The 16,491-nt window shown below is 41.0% G+C and overlaps 1 protein-coding gene across 1 annotated transcript in view; it reads right to left on the bottom strand.

Annotated features, from left to right (window-relative positions):
- Positions 1-2,326: 2,326 nt before the first annotated feature.
- LOC113467986 (tyrosine-protein phosphatase Lar-like) overlaps positions 2,327-16,491 on the bottom strand; it is a 73,797-nt gene continuing 59,632 nt past the window's right edge. Inside the window, exons 3-4 of the mRNA XM_026824573.1 lie at positions 3,399-3,504; positions 2,327-2,354 (exon numbers count right to left, since the gene is read on the bottom strand). Coding sequence (XP_026680374.1) covers positions 2,327-2,354; positions 3,399-3,504 — 134 coding nt within the window. The remainder of the gene's footprint in view (positions 2,355-3,398; positions 3,505-16,491) is intronic.

The following is a 16,491-nucleotide window of genomic DNA, read 5'->3' as shown; positions in this document are numbered from 1 at the left end:
GAAGCAGTAGGGGACTTTTTAAATTGGAGCTCAATTTCTAATGAGACCCCATTAATAGTGATAGTAGTGCAAAGCTTACATGATGTTTGTGCTAAGGGGCAAGGGAAAGACCGAGTGCACCCCACACCCATAGAAGAATCCAGGAGGAGAAGTAATGACAAGAAGGAGAGGAGAGAGAAGATCCAAAGAGGAAGGAGGGAATAATGATAACAAGAGGGGAGGTAAGAGAACCCAGGGGGTAAGGAAGATTGGTGAAAAGGAGAAGGGTGTCCGAACATAAACGAGAAACCTCAACATTGGCCTTTTCGAGTGTGAGAGAGGAACGAAAATGAAGAAGGAGAGAGAAACGAACATGAAGAAGGGGGCAGAGAGCAGTGAATCAGAAAAACAAAGGAAGAGGGAGAGAGGAAACCACATCAAAAATGAGTGGAGGAGGGAAACGGAGAAAGAGAGAGAGAGGGAGAGGGAGTTAAACAGAGACAGCGAGAGGAAGGGAAACAGAGGGAAGGAAAGGAAGGAAGGGAAAGAGGGAGAGAGAGACGAGTGAATCAGAGCAACAAAGGGTGAGGAAGGGAGAGGGAGGGAGGGTGAAAGGAAAGAGAGAGAGAGGGAAGGGATCAGAAAAACAAAATGGGAGGAAAGGAAAGAGGGAGGGAAAGAGAGGAGGGAGAGAGAGAGAGAGAAAGAAAGAGAATACTGAATTCCTTTGGTCAGAAATTATGTCGGGTAGGTTGCTGAATGAGCATGAGTGTGTTTCCACGTGATAAAATTTGAACCGTGGGAGAGAATTCAAACCCATGTCTTGCGGTCAGGAAAACCGTCCTTTAAACTTGTAACCCTCCCCATTCCCCCCTAAACATCTGTACCTCCCTTCCCCCACCCCCCCTTAAACTGGCATACCTCCCTTTTTCCCTCTGAACTTGTGTATCTGTCCTTACCTCCTAAAATTTTCCGTCCCATGTGTCTTCATTCCCCTAACCTTCGATGCCCTGTTTGTATAACCCCAAAGCTTTGCTTTACTAAATGGTCTGTACAATAGTGTATCAACCACTGACTCCCTCCCAATCCCTCCTATATAATCCCCAAATGTCTTTTCCTACTCGAATTTGAGAGCCGGGAACAACAGCTGTGCGGAGTGAACTGTATACTACGGGATGGGCATGCTAGGACACAGACCACATGCGTCTAATGTAGTAGTTGTTTCATTGCTACGAAATAAAAACGGCGGTGAAACACTCTTTTTTTTACTTCGCAAGAAACTGTCGCCAGCCTGGAGGATAGCACGTCTGCCATGTCCGCGGATTCGATTCCGGCTCGGGGTGTATTTTATCCTGAACAGATAAGGTTTTCGGAATGAGAATGGCTGGCTTTCTCCTATCCTGTCTTTCTTCCTTGCTTTCGGGACAGTAAGACCTTAGGAGTTACAGTTCCCTCTATCAAACCTTAAGCCTTGTTGAGTTAGCTCTTGTAGAAGAGAGAAACAATCAATATGTAGCAATTTATTGATGAGCTGCCCAGAGTCTGGGTTGCCATATGACACAGCATACTACTCAAACAGGTATGTTACAAGAATACCTTATGTATCCTGCTAAAAATTGTAGTGTCAGTTTTGGAGATTTCTGAAGTTCACATTTGGTCGTCACTATGAAGCAAAACAATTTGACCGCTGGGTGTTCTGCTTAGTCTCTCTGGAAGATCACACACAACACAACAGTAGTCTGAGGTCTACCCCTAATGGGCGCACTATACATACTCTTCTTCTGAACATTTGAAAGTCTACTCCAAGAGAGAGGAAAAGCAGAAAAAGACAAACTAAATCACCCCCAAACTCTCCTTCCCTCTCAAAGTAATAAACTAGTGAGGGAAAAAAAAGATCTAAAATACTTTCACTCAGACTATAATTTAGTGACGGAAGAATGGGGGGGGGTGACCCTTAATGTGTCTCACTATGGGTCCAACATTCCCCTCCCAAACTTTAATATACCACCCCCAACATCGCTCATGTAAGCCTTGTTGAGTTAGCTCTTGTAGAAGAGAGAAACAATCAATATGTAGCAATTTATTGATGAGCTGCCCAGAGTCTGGGTTGCCAGATGACACAGCATACTACTCAAACAGGTATGTTACAAGAATACCTTATGTATCCTGTAGTGTCAGTTTTGGAGATTTCGAAAGTTCACATTTGGTCGTCACTATGAAGCAAAACAATTTGACCGCTGGGTGTTCTGCTTAGTCTCTATGGAAGATCACACATAACACAACAGTAGTCTGAGGTCTACCCCTAATGGGTGCACTATACATACTCTTCTTCTGATCATTTGAAAGTCTACTCCAACCCCACACCTTGCGCTCGCCTGGTAAACAGAAGGGCGTGGGTTCGGTCCCAGTTATTGGATGGAATATTATCCTCACTATACCAATGAGGGAGAGAAAAAAGAGGGAAGAGATTTCTGAAGTTCACATTTGGTCGTCACTATGAAGCAAAACAATTTGACCGCTGGGTGTTCTGCTTAGTCTCTATGGAAGATCACACACAACACAACAGTATAGTTTGAGGTCTACCCCTAATGGGTGCACTATACATACTCTTCTTCTGATCATTTGAAAGTCTACTCCAACCCCACACCTTGTAATGGTCAAGGCGCTCGCCTGGTAAACAGAAGGGCGTGGGTTCGGTCCCAGTTAATGGATGGAATATTATCCTCATTCCTCAACGAATACCACTATACCAATGAGGGAGAGAAAAAAAGAGGGAAGAGAAGGATGGAGAGAGAGAGAGAGAGAAAAGAGGAAGAGACAAACAGAAAATTGAGAAATAGGACAGGGAAAGACGGAGGGAGAGAGAGTAAAAAAGGAGGAAAAGGAGAGGAGGGAGAGAGAAACAAAGAGTGTGTAGAGAAAGCGAGAAAGTTTTAATGTAGAATTTAATGAGGATTCTCGCTGCGTTAGTACAGGATAGCGTATAGCTATACAATATAGCAGAAGTCCAAGTTTTGACTTGTAAACGGTAACGGTAGAAACTAGTCGTTATAAAACCGTTATATGATTGTAGATACTTTTTTTCTTAGTATGGTGGCTCAATAATAGTAGATAATCTTAATGTTTATCCTGCTGGGATAGGACTGAAAAGTAATAGATTGTTTGTACGTTGGACGTACACGGATTGGAAGAATGAACTTAATTTAAAGGATCATCATAGTAGTATACGCATACGCTGCACGTAAAAGGACGCTTAAAACCTTAAAAGTTGTTGTTGTTGTTGTTGTTGTTTTTTTTTATTTATTAAAACTTGGAACAGCATTTGCGCGGAAATTTCAAGAAATAGAAAAAGAGAAATAAATGGACAAGGAGAAAAAGAGAGAGAAAAATAGAGGACAAGGACATCTTTTGAGTCAGACCTTTTTAAAAGAGGTTTGAGTTCGAGGACGGTGGTATGCGAGATTTCCACCACCTTGGTGCTCGGAGCTTCGGTGATCTGAGGGAATCCGGGTGGGATCTTGTCCGCTGAAACAGAAAGAGGGGGATACAAGTGTCTACAATACATACAAGAGTAGTAGTTAACTACAAGCTTTGATTTAGGCTACGTATACATATGACTATGTACGTGAGGAAAAGGAGAGGAGGGAGAGAGAAACAAAGAGTGTGTAGAGAAAGCGAGAAAGTTTTAATGTAGAATTTAATGAGGATTCTCGCTGTGTTAGTACAGGATAGCGTATAGCTATACAATATAGCCCAAGTCCAAGTTTTGACTTGTAAACGCTAACGGTAGAAACTAGTCGTTATAAAACCGTTATATGATCGTAGATACTTTTTTTCTTAGCATGGTGGCTCGAAAGAGGAGGAGGAGGAGGAGGAGGAGAAGGCGAAAGAGGAGGAGGAGAAAGTGGGAAGAGGATAAGGCATTATGCTAAATAATGATCTTGGTGGTTTGTCTTCTGTATTTCATTTTGAAAATCTGTAACAAACCCTCTAACCACCCTCTTTAGCCTCTCCAATATCGCTCTACCCTCTAATCCCCGTTTTTATTCCCTCTAACATCCCTCTCCCCTCTACGATCTCTCTTTCTTCCCTCTAATCCCAGTCTTTATTCCCTCTGACCTATACTATAACTCTTTTTCCCCTCAAATCTCACTCTCCCCTTTACGATCTATCTTTCTCCCCTCTAATCCCAGTCTTTATTCCCTCTAAACTCCCTTTCTCCTCTAACCTCCCTCCTTCTCCCCTCTAATCCCAGTCTTTATTCCCTCTATAAACTCCCTTTCCCCTCTAACCTCCCTCCTTCTCCCCTCTAACCCATCTTTCTCCCCTCTAATCCCAGTCTTTATTCCCTCTATAAACTCCCTTTCCCCTCTAACATCCCTCCTTCTCCCCTCTAACCCATCTTTATCCCCTCTAATCCCCGTCTTTATTCCCTCTAATCTCAACTTTCAACTTCGCTAACATACCTCTTTCTCCCCTCTAACCCATCTTTATCCCCTCTAATCCCCGTCTTTATTCCCTCTAATCTCAACTTTCAACCTCTCTAACATACCTCTTTCTCCCCTCTAACCTCCCTATTCATCCCCTTTAACCTCACCCTCGAAACCTAAATTACTCGTCTTGTCTTTACACAAAGAAACCCAACTAACGCGGCCGGGTGTAATAGACGTTGAACTTGGATAATGTTTCTTAGTAAGGTAAACACTACAAAGCGTAAATTAAGTACAAAACAAAAGTGTAAATAAAGTGTAAATAGAATTAGAAACTATGGGCTGGTGTGGTTTTGTTTAAGATGTTGAGGTGAGAGTGTTTCAACCCTACCTACACTTGCTTCATCATCCTACCTTTCCTCGAATTAAGGAAGGATCTTTTCGGCTAATGTGAATGATACTCCGGTACAAAAAAAAATATACAAGAGAAATCAGAAGAAGAAGTAGTACTAGAAGAACAATCGGCATCGGCAGAAGAAGAAGAAGAAATAGAGGCAAAAGAAGAAGAATTGACATACCAGAAGAGGAATAAGAGGCTTTATGCAACAAAGATATCAGAAATCAATAGCAAAGAAAGAGAAGAGTCAGCACCAATGAAGTAGAGAGTAGAGTATTAGGTAGAAGTAAGAAAAAGATTCCGAAATTTTGAAACCTTTGAAAATTAAAGATAAAAAAAAACCTCCAACAAATCCGTTCCTTAAAAAAAAAAAAACACCATGCTAGCACCTAAAATCCAAATCTCCATCAGTGACTATTTTGGTCTGAACGGTTTTCGAACAAAAATGTCCATAAAGGGACCTTGGAAACTATCGAAAGCGTTTGTATAATCCACATCCAAAGCTCTCTCTCTCTCACTCTCTTTCTTTCTCTTTCTCTCTCTCGGATTAGGTACTGGGAGTACGAAATTATAAACTGAAAAATGATTCATCAGGGGGGAGTCAAATGGTATACGCAGTGTGGATTTATTAGAGGAGTCAAAAGGGTGGGATTGTAGAATTATTGTCATGTTAAGAGATGTAATTAAACCAGGTGAAGTGAAGCCTTAATGGAAAAATATGAGAAAATGTTCAATGAAGAAGAGGGGTGAGAATTTAACACAAATATTCAGTGGAATCAGTGCTGTAGGGTTAGTAGATTTTGTGGAAGGCCAGTTTACTGTCGTTGGTGTACTTAGTGATTTTGACACAATATTGAGTAAAATCGACAATGGGAAGATTTTTACAAAAATCTGGTACAAAATAATGGCGAAATATCAACATTTTCGCCAATGATTTCCAACAATATTCCACATTGGAAAAGTCATTTTACCCAAAAAGAGCTCAAGATTCTTCTTCCTTAAAAGTCTTCACTTTGGGGTGGGACACTAGTACTACCCAGTGGGTGGGACAATTAGTCCCCCAAGTTTGAATCACGCTACGCCTCTGCCATTTCTAGGAATATGTTCGGTGCAGATAATATTTCAGAAAGACAATGCCTAAAACCCTTACCAAGAATACGACCGCTCTGCCGCATGCCGCCCACTCTAGAAAGCACAACACCTTTTCCAGTCCGTAGTTATTTGTTTTTAAATAACTTTATCCTTCCTGTCTTCTCCTTCTTCTTCTTTTTCTATTATTCCTTCATCTTCTCTTTTTCCTACTCCTTCCCGTCTTTTTCCTTCTTCTCTTTCTTTTCTCGTCCTCCTCCTTCTTCTCCTCTTCCTGTCTCTCCTCCTCTTTATTCTCCTATGCCTTCATCTTCACCTTTCCTTTTCCTACTCTCTCTCCACTTCTTTCTTTTCCTTTCTCCTCCATCTTCTTCTTCTCTTTCTCCTATTCCTCCTGCTCTTCCTCTTTCTCCTCCTCTTTTCTTTCCTTCATGATTATTATTTTTATTTTCCAACTCACATTACATGCCATTAATATTTATAGGCATTAGAGTGAACTTTTGAGTTGTATGGCCGCCATACACGCCATACATACACGCTACGCCACTGCTTACTTACCAAGAATACGACGGAAAAGGGAGGACTGGAGGAGAACCAGGGAAAGAGGAAGAAAAGAGAAGAAGGGTGAGGAAGATGTGGAGGAAGAAGAGGCCAAGAAAAAGGTAGATGAAGAAAAGGGGAACGAGACGGATGAAGGAAAAGGAGAATTAGAGAAAGAAACGAAGAGAGGAAGGGGAAGTAGAAGCTAAAAATGATGGAAGAGGCAAAGGAGAAGGATTTCTTCTCTTTCTCCTATTCCTCCTTCTCTTCCTCTTTCTCCTCATCTTCCTCCTTCTTTCTTTCCTTCATGATTATTATTTTTATTTCCCAACTCACATAAAAAAAAGCTCGAAAAAAATTAAATCAGATACTTTTTTTAATGGGATCCGATTTAAAGTTTCGGTGCCCGGGTGCCGGGCGGGCGGTGGCGGGAAAGTTGAAAGTTCGTGATGAATTCGAAAACGTGTCCGAGGAACTTTCGGTCAGAGGTCAAACTCAGTAGGAGTCAGCAAGGGGAAGTACATCAGGGTTATCAGGGAGCTCGCAGAACGAGGCAATCATTGCAATCAAGATGAAACAAGGTTGAATAATCCAGGATGATTTATCTCGGGAGGGATAGTGAATAAAGGTGACCTTGAGTCAACCAATGAGCATCAAGTCTTCTCGATGAATCTGCCTTAAAAACGATGAATCAGCCTTATTTTGTTCTTGCAAAATTGTCCTGAAATTCATCTGGAATCTTCGGAACACTTCGTTCTACCTATGTGGTCTCATAAGAATGTGAACGTTTGTTTTTTTCATCTTACGGCTTCATCTTTATGCTTCATCTTAAATGCCTCGTTCTGCGGGGACCCTAAAGTCAGCAAGGGGAATTCGTCAGCAAAAGTCAGCATTTCAAACCAGGGAGATACAACGTGTGAGGGTATATTATCGCCGTGTTCGTGGTGTGGTAATGATGAACTCAATTATTCAGCCCTGGGGCCGAGTGATTAAGAGCACTGAACTTTTAACCTGGAGGTGCTGGGTTCGAATCCCGACGGAGGCGGAATTTTTGAACATTTTTTACTGTTCCTGGATAAGCATGGAAGTAAAAGAATGGCCTTTTGAAGCAATGCAAACACGGTTTCGAGATGGGGGAAAAAAGCAAGCAATTACATAGAGGACGACGAAAAGGTACATACCTATTCGTTTTAGGAAATGTCTGAAATTACAACTGAGATCTGGGAGGAAATACCAAGTAAGTACATAAGGGTAATAGAGAGCAAAGAGCAATAGAAAGAATTACTTTCCCTATTATAGGATAAGGAAAGTAAAAATCAGAAACAAAGGAGGAAAAAGGGAAAAGCAAACAACACATGAAACATAAAAAGAAAGAAAGCAAATCAAGACTAAACACAAGAAAAGAAAAAGAAACATGGAGAAAAACTTTGGAAAATCTTTTAGGAAGAAACATAACGGAATGAAAATATTAGGAACTATAAGGGAACAACACCAGGAGGGGAGAGGACAAAAATTAAATAGAGAACAAGAAGGAGGAGAGCGATAGGGAGGAGGGGGAGGAGGAGGAAGAAGAGGAAAGGGAGTTAGAGCAAAGAGAAAGGAAAAAGAAGAAGAGAGTGGAGATTAAATAGACAACAAGGAAGAAAAGGAGAATAAGGAAAGTAAAAATCAGAAACAAAGGAGGAAAAAGGGAAAAGCAAACAACACATGAAACATAAAAAGAAAGAAAGCAAATCAAGAGATCAAGACTAAACACAAGAAAAGAAAAAGAAACATGGAGAAAAACTTTGGAAAATCTTTCAGGAAGAAACATAACGGAATGAAAATATTAGGAACTATAAGGGAACAACACCAGGAGGGGAGAGGACACAAATTAAATACCGAACAAGAAGGAGGAGAGCGATAGAGAGGAGGAGGAGGAAGAAGAGGAAAGGGAGCTAGAGCAAGGAGAAAGGAAAAAGAAGAAGGGAGTGGAGATTAAATAGACAACAAGGAAGGAAAGGAGAAGAGAGGAGAAGAAAAGATTAGGGAGGAAGACAGCGGAGGAGGGCATAGAGAAGGAAGAAGAATAAAGAGGAAGAAGAAGAAGAGAAGGAGGAGGAGGAGGAAAAAAGAAAGATTTAAGAAAAGGAAAAAGTAGAAGGGGGTGACGATTAAATAGACAACAAGGAAGGGGGTAGACAAGAAAGAGAAAGAGAAGGAGGAAAAGGAGAAGAAACAAGAAGGAGAAGAAGAAGAAAAAGAAGAAAGATTTAAGAAAAGGAAAAAGAAGAAGGGGTGACGATTAAAGAGACAAGAAGGGATGGGACAGACGAACAAGGGGATAGAAGAGGAGGAGAAATAGTCAAAGGAAGTAAAGTCGCTCCCCAGGCCTTTACCTTTCACCTCAGGTCGCTCAAACTTTCTCGAGAGATTAAATAAATTATGTAGATCAAAATGGCAGAGGGGCGAGTTCCCAAAAATGTACGGTTCAGCCGTTATCCAAGGCCAGAGTGTCCTTGGGGCCGATTTCAGAAACGGTTTATTCGCTAACCAAGTCCAAAATCGTCCTTTGAGTCGGAGGAAGAGGAAGCACCCGTAAATAAATTGCACCTAAAATAACACTGTAATAGAGCGGCGCTTACATTATGTATCAGCCAAGAAGTAAAAGAGAAGAGTCAAGAAAGAAGAAAAGGAGGTAGGGGAAAATAATGAAGAGGAGAGAGAGAGAAAGAAGAAAAGAAGAAAAAAAATGAAATTATGATAATGAGAATGGAACAGAAAAGGAAAGAAGTAAATATGGAAGAGAGAGAGAGAGAGAGAGAGAGAGAGGAAAATAAAAAGGTATATACAAGAGAAAGAAAGAGAGAGAGGGAGGGAGGATGGGGGAGAGAGAGGGAGAGAGAGAGAGAGAGAAATGTAAATAGCTAAAGTAGACGTAGGTAAAGATAGGTGGGAAGAGGAAAGAGATACTTTCCATCTTTCTAAGGTAAACAAAAAAGAGAGGAAGAAGAAGAGAGAGAAACGATAGTATCCTTTTCACTGCCTGCTCAAATTTGGACTTTTTTTTCCCCACCCACCCCGGGTAGGAATCGAACCCGTGACCTAGCGCTTACAAGGCAGACGCACTACCGACCAAACTAACAAGGCTGGCAGGAAGACCTCTTGAATACAAAGTTGAAAATTTCTTTTAGGTAGTTAGGTACCCTATGCCAACTATTACCTACAAGCCTCCTACAACCAATCAACTATTGTTGTGGTATATCTATATAAATAAAGTTGTAGATTTGTCTGACATTGCTTAGAATCGTGAAATTTTTAGTTATTCTTACTCCTTATGCATCCACGATTCCAAAAATCACATTAGAAAAATTTCTGTCTGTCTGTCTGTCTGTATGTGTGTGTGTATGTCTGTCTGTTACGCTAAATAGACCTTTGGTTGTCCTCGGAAGGAAAAGAAAACAACAAAACAAACCAAGACAAGAACATGGTATAGTTATGATGAGCAGTGGTGTGTGTGAAGCTAGAAATTGGAAGACCTCTCAGAATAGAAAATGGGTAAACTGGAACTTCTAGGAATAGAACATGGGGGATTTCTGAGGATAGAAATACTCTCCGCCTCGGTGGTGTAGTGGTCTAAACTCTCGCATGGTAATTGTTTGAGAATTTGACCATGCCACAATAATAATAGTAGTACTAGGCTACTCTGGTGAGTTAAAGGGACTCTTTAGTCCTATTCCTTTCAAAGGAAGGAAAACAACAAAACAAACCAAGACAAGAACATGGTATAGTTATGATGAGCAGTGGTGTGTGTGAAGCTAGAAATTGGAGGACCTCTCAGAATAGAAAATGGGTAAACTGGAACTTCTAGGAATAGAACATCCGCCTCGGTGGAGTGGTCTAAACTCTCGCCTGGTAATCAGGAGGGCCGAGGTATGGAATTTCATCTTCAACATTTGTTTGAGAATTTGACCATGCCAAAATAATAATAGTAGTACTAGGCTACTCTGGTGAGTTAATGGGACTCTTTAGTCCTATTCCTCAAAGGGACTTTCTAGTCCTATGCTGGCAGAATAAACAAGGTTTTCTATTAGACCAGTATAAATAAGCACCTTCATTATTACTCAGGGATTTCTATCCTCAGTGTCGGAATAGTATCCCATGGTCGCTGCCGAGTTCCCCCACGAAATAGCGAGGGATTTTTTCTTGAATCCCCAGGATTTCATCCCTTCATCCCTGCAAAGGCGCCACTGACAAAGACGGAGCGGGATAGAAATAATGAGAAAAAATTTTGAACGAAGTCGCTGCCGAGTTCCCCCACGAAATAGCGAGGGATTTTTTCTTGAATCCCCAGGATTTCATCCCTTCATCCCTGCAAAGGCGCCACTAACAAAGACGGAGCGGGATAGAAATAATGAGAAAATTTTTTGAACGAAGGGGACAGATGTGGTAAATGACAGCTAGCACACACAGAGAGGGAGTTTTAAGTTTGTCTATATAAAAATCCCTCCGTTTTAATAAAGAAAAATATAATAAATGAAGAAGGATGCCGAGCAGGAAGGGAGAAAGGGGGGGGAGAAAAGGGAATAGAGAGAAAGAGGAGAGGGTCAAAGGGAGGGAGAGAGAGGAGGGAGGAAGAGAACATCAGAGAAGGATAGAGAAAGGGAGAGAAAGAGGGTGAGGACAAAGCCGAAGAGAAAAAGGGAGAGAACGGAAGGAGAAGAAAGAGGAAAGGGAAAGAAAGAAAGAAGAGAGAGCTTCTAAGAGAACGAAAGATAATTTTTTCAGGGGAGAGGAAGAGGGAAAGAGGCAAGAAAGAGAGGTTAGGATGAGGGAGAAGAGAGAGAATAAAACTGAGAGGAAAAGATGAGAATCAGGCAAAAGAAGGACCGAAAAATGAGGAATTAAGGAACCAAAGAGAAAGAGGGAAGGCATAAAAAAATATTCGCTGCGGGCGGAAATCGAATTGGCCAAATAGGGCTTACAAAGTGGACTAACAAGAGTATTTTAAACTGAAAGGATCCCGATGGCACGTCATCTTGGATTTTCTATGGTTTAAAAAGAGGGGAAACGAGCTTCAGAAGAGAGGACATTCCGAAAGGAACATTTACAAATTTTGAGAACCACAGGCCCCCAGTTTACTGAAGTCAATCAAGTCGACCTCCTTGTGTACACAAATATGAACAAGGGGTTTCAAAATATGAAATGTAATATGTTATCCATTTTTCCCCCGATATAAATTTCAAATTAAATTCCAAATATACTGACGCCCCCAGGGCCCTTTACATTAGCAATACGAAAACTTGAAATCAGGGCCGCGTTCACAGGGGGGTCCGCCCGGCCCGGGCTCCTTAGTGGGGGCTAGGAGACAGAAGTTTATTGAAAAGGATTTTAAAATACGACTACTCAAGGTGTATTTTCCTTTAGCAAAACGGACCACTGGAAAACTGAATACTGGTCCAATTGAAACGGAACACTTCGATTGTCGGGAATTTTGCCATCTTGTATTTTCCAAGGGTACAGGCGCTACCACGCCACCTATTGGTTGAACTAATTCCCCTCTTTTACTGTAAAATAGGGGAATTGAGGGTTTTAAGTTTGTCTATATAAAAATCCCTCCGTTTTAATAAAGAAAAATATAATAAATGAAGAAGGATGCCGAGCAGGAAGGGAGAAAAGGGAATAGAGAGAAAGAGGAGAGGGTCAAAGGGAGGGAGAGAACATCAGAGAAGGATAGAGAAAGGGAGAGGACAAAGCCGAAGAGAAAAGGGGAGAGAACGGAAGGAGAAGAAAGAGGAAAGGGAAAGAAAGAAAGAAAGAAGAGAGCTTCTAAGAGAAATTTTTCAGGGGAGAGGAAGAGGGAGAGGCGAGAAAGAGAGGTAGGATGAGGGAGAAGAGAGAGAATAAAACTGAGAAAAAAAGATGAGAATCAGGCAAAAGTAGGACTGAAAAATGAGGAATTAAGGAACCAAAGAGAAAGAGGGAAGGCATAAAAAAATATTCGCTACGGGCGGAAATCGAATTGGCCAAATAGGGCTTACAAAGTGGACTAACAAAAGTGTTTTAAACTGAAAGGATCCCGATGGTACGTCATCTTGGATTTCCTATGGTTTGAAAAGAGGGGAAAAGAGTTTCAGAAGGGAGGACATTCCGAAAGGAACATTTACAAATTTTGAGAACCACAGGCCCCCAGTTCACCGAAGTCAATCAAGTTGACCTCCTTGTGTACACAAATATGAGCGGGGGTTTCAAAATATGAAATGTAATATGTTATCCATTTTTTCCCCCGATATAAATTTCAAATTAAATTCCAAATATACTGACGTCCCCAGGGCCCTCCCTTTACATTAGCAATACGAAAACTTGAAATCAGGGCCGCGTTCACAGGGGGGTCCGCCCGGCCCGGGCTCCTTAAGTGGGGGCTAGGAGACAGAAGTTTATTGAAAAGGATTTTAAAATACGACTACTCAAGGTGTATTTTCCTTTCGCAAAACGGACCACTGGAAAACTGAACACTGGTCCAATTGAAACGGAGCACTTCGATGGTCGGGAATTTTGCCATCTTGTATTTTCCAAGGGTACAGGCACTACCACGCCACCTTTTGATTGAACTGATTCCCTTCTTTTCCTTTAAAAGAGGGGAAATGAGCGAACACTGGTCCAATTGAAACGGAGCACTTCGATGGTCGGGAATTTTGCCATCTTGTATTTTCCAAGGGTACAGGCACTACCACGCCATCTTTTGGTTGAACTAATTCCCCTCTTTTCCTTTAAAAGAGGGGAAATGAGCCTCAGAAGAGGGGGAATCGTCTCAGTTCCCGAAAGGAATTCTACCCACCAGGACCTCCCTTAGACCTTGGGCTATGCAGGGCCCCCTTAGGCTAAAATCGGCCCTGCTTGATGAAATGGGGGGGATGTTATTCCCATTCTGGATTATGTGTCCCTATTTTGATCATCGTAATATTATGTGTCCATGAACTCGGGGAAATGATTTGGATGTAATGATGTTTTTATTTGTTTATTTTTTTTTTTATTAAAGAACTTCGATGGAGGTCTGACTCATAATTTGTACTATAAATAAATAATTAATTATGACATTTTAATTGTTTATTTATTTTTATTTTTGAAAAGGTTTGACAAAGGAAACTGTAACAACAGAGGTGTTACCGTCCTGAAATCAAAGAGAGGAGGACAGGATAGGAGAACGCCAGCCGTTCCTAGAACAAACCTTATCTGTTTAGGAAAAAGTTAGCCCCGGGTGAAAATTGAACCCATGATCTAGCGGCTAGCGCTTACAAGGCGCGCTACCCTACAACCTAACTCAACTGGCGAAAGACTCCTTTGATTAAAAGTTAAGAGTCTGCATACTCTGCATACAAAGTAAAATATTTTCAAAAGTCGACACGAAATACCTACAAGCCGAGACACAGAACAAAAAGAACTTCACAAACTACCTGTGGTTCTGCACGGTTTCATTACTTTGAGAGCTCCCTATACGTACAAAATACAAAAGCATTAACCATCAGTATAAGTAACACACAATACGTACACAATACCTAGGAAGATATACCTATAGGTGTTCGGGAAAAAGTATGAAAAGTCTCGTAAAAAGTTATGCTAATATTGAAAAGCTATTTGTATTTAAGACTTCCGGAGAAAGAAAAAGAGGGAGAGAGGAGAAGAAGAAGGGAAGGGGTCGAGAAATGTACGGTTCGGCCGTCCTTTAGGGCGAAAAGTTTGCAAAAGCTCGAAAACGTTCGCTTCTCTCATCTCTCAAAACTTCAATTTTTGGCCCAAGTCGCTCACACTTTGCTGAGAGGTTCTTTATGAAATGTAGATCAAAAGGTCCCTAGCGCCGCAGCTCGAGAAATGTACGGTTCGGTGGTTATTTAGGCCGAAAACGGCCTGATTAGGAAAAGATTTCTTTGTCTCAAGGAAAGAAGGGAATAAAAAAAAGTAGATAATTCTGGGAAAAAGAAGACTAAGTAGCGGGGTGCGTTCAGGAGTCTCGGCGATAGTTTATTTTAATTAGGAGAGCCGACACCAGAAGGGGTGTCAGATGGGTGCGAGGGGGTGCGAGTTGTGACCCCCCAGTGGGTATGCTCAGGGGGGCGCTCTCGGAGCCTTTTATCCTTATTTATGACCTGAGAAGACTGGCTGGGGTGGCTTTTTTCAAATCTTCTAAGGCTCCAACTGGGGGGCCGTTTAGATAGAAATAAGAGGTAGACAGAGATAAAGAAAAGAAGGAGAAGGGTGGAGAGAGAAAAGAAGGAGAAGAGGGAAGAGTGGAGAGAGAAAAACAGGGCAGATGAAGGCGAGACTTTATATGAAAGAAAGCTCAAGGTGTATTTTCCAATGGTCAGTCGTCAGTTTGCCGAAAGGGAAATACACCTTTTCTCTGTCAACTGACTGATGGGATTCGAACCGCAGTCTTTTCGCTACGAAACCGATACAAGGGAAAAGGGGCTATTATTGCATTCATTGTAATTTATTCTGTCTTGCCTACCTTTTTCGTGTTTCAGCAAAAATTAGTAAAAGCAAAAAGGGGCCTAGGTGTGAGTAAAAAACAAAAAAAAAAAACTTCAAACGATAATAATGCGATTATAAAATTATTATTAGAGACTGTTTAACAAGTTCAAAGAATGTTTTTAGGGGAAAAAAAATCTCAAGTAATTATTATTCAAAAAATAAATTAATAATTTCGAGGTTTTATCATTGGAAAAAGATCTTGGGGAGGGGAGGGTTTTTTTTCTCTCATTTCCCCTCACTCCTCTCTCTCTCTCTTTCTTTCTCTATCTTTCTCTCTCTCTCTACCTCCCACCTATAACATCCTCTCTCTCTTTCTCTCTCCCTCTCTCTCTCTCCCTCTCTCTCTCTCCCCCTCACTCTCTCTCCCTCTCTCCTATAACATCCTCTTTCTCTCTTTACCCGGATTTTTTCTTTCTCTTCCCATTGAAAATTTATATTAAGTGTTTCTCATACCTGTGACATTTTAGAACCTGGTCTAAGTGAAAGGAAAGCTTGTAGGTAAGTGAAAACAGGGGGGAGAGAGAGAGAGAGAGAAGGGAGAAAGAGGGAGGGATAGTAAAGAGAAGAAAGGAAGGAGAGAGAGAAGAGGAGAGAGGGAAGAAGAGGAAAGAAAGAAAGAGAGAGAGAGGGAGAGAGAGAGATAGGGGAGAAGGAGAAGAAGAGAAAGGAGTAAAGAGAGGGGAAGAATATGTGAGATCGAGAGGTATAGGAATAAAAGAACGTTAAATAAGAAGAAAAATAGGTTGGAAAATAATGGAAGAACTTGTTAGAAAATTTCCAAAAGGTAGAATGTATGTGAAAAGGGAGGTAATAGGAAAATTGGTTACTAGAAGGTTTGTGACTTATAGAATTCCTTACAACCCTTATAAGGATAAATATACTTTCCTTCCAAAATAGGACAAGGAAAATAAAGTCCAAATATGTAAAATAATGTTAAAATTTCCTTAATTTGGTAAACATTTAATCGAAATCAAACCAACTATTATGTACTGAGTTCCTAAGTTCAAATGTCATAAAGAAAGAAACAAACAGACAGACAAACCAAAAAAATCTTGTTTGAAAAATTTGACCTCACACCGTTCGGTGCATTAAAACAGTATCAAAGGGAAGGTAATAGGAGTGTATGACTGGAAGGAGTTTTTCTAGGAGGTAATAATAGTAATAGGGAGGTTAGCATAATAACAGTTCATATTTATCCTTTTCATACACCCATTATATTTCCCCCAAGGCGAGAAGGTAACTGCACTTCTCTCCCTCTTTGATCCCTCCCAAACGAACGGAATAGGTAGAGTTAACCTCCTAATATACTTAATATAGCATCTCCTAGTCCTAAGCTCCTAATACTTCCTTCTTACAGCGCTCCGAATGTACGAAAACAGTAAGCGAGGGAGGCCATAATTTAAGGCAAATTTTTTATAAAAGCCCAAAAAGTGTTCGCCTTTCCGGACTTTAGATTTCGACCCAAGTCGTTCAAAATTTGCAGAAATACTTGTTAATTATGTGGATCAAAATAGCCCAGGGGCGGGTTCCCAGAAATGTATGGTTCGG

This window comes from Diaphorina citri, unplaced genomic scaffold (genome assembly GCF_000475195.1).
Source record: "Diaphorina citri unplaced genomic scaffold, Diaci psyllid genome assembly version 1.1 scaffold616, whole genome shotgun sequence".
Classification (NCBI taxonomy): Eukaryota; Metazoa; Arthropoda; class Insecta; order Hemiptera; family Psyllidae; genus Diaphorina; species Diaphorina citri.
This window is presented reverse-complemented; position numbering and strand designations above follow the sequence as displayed.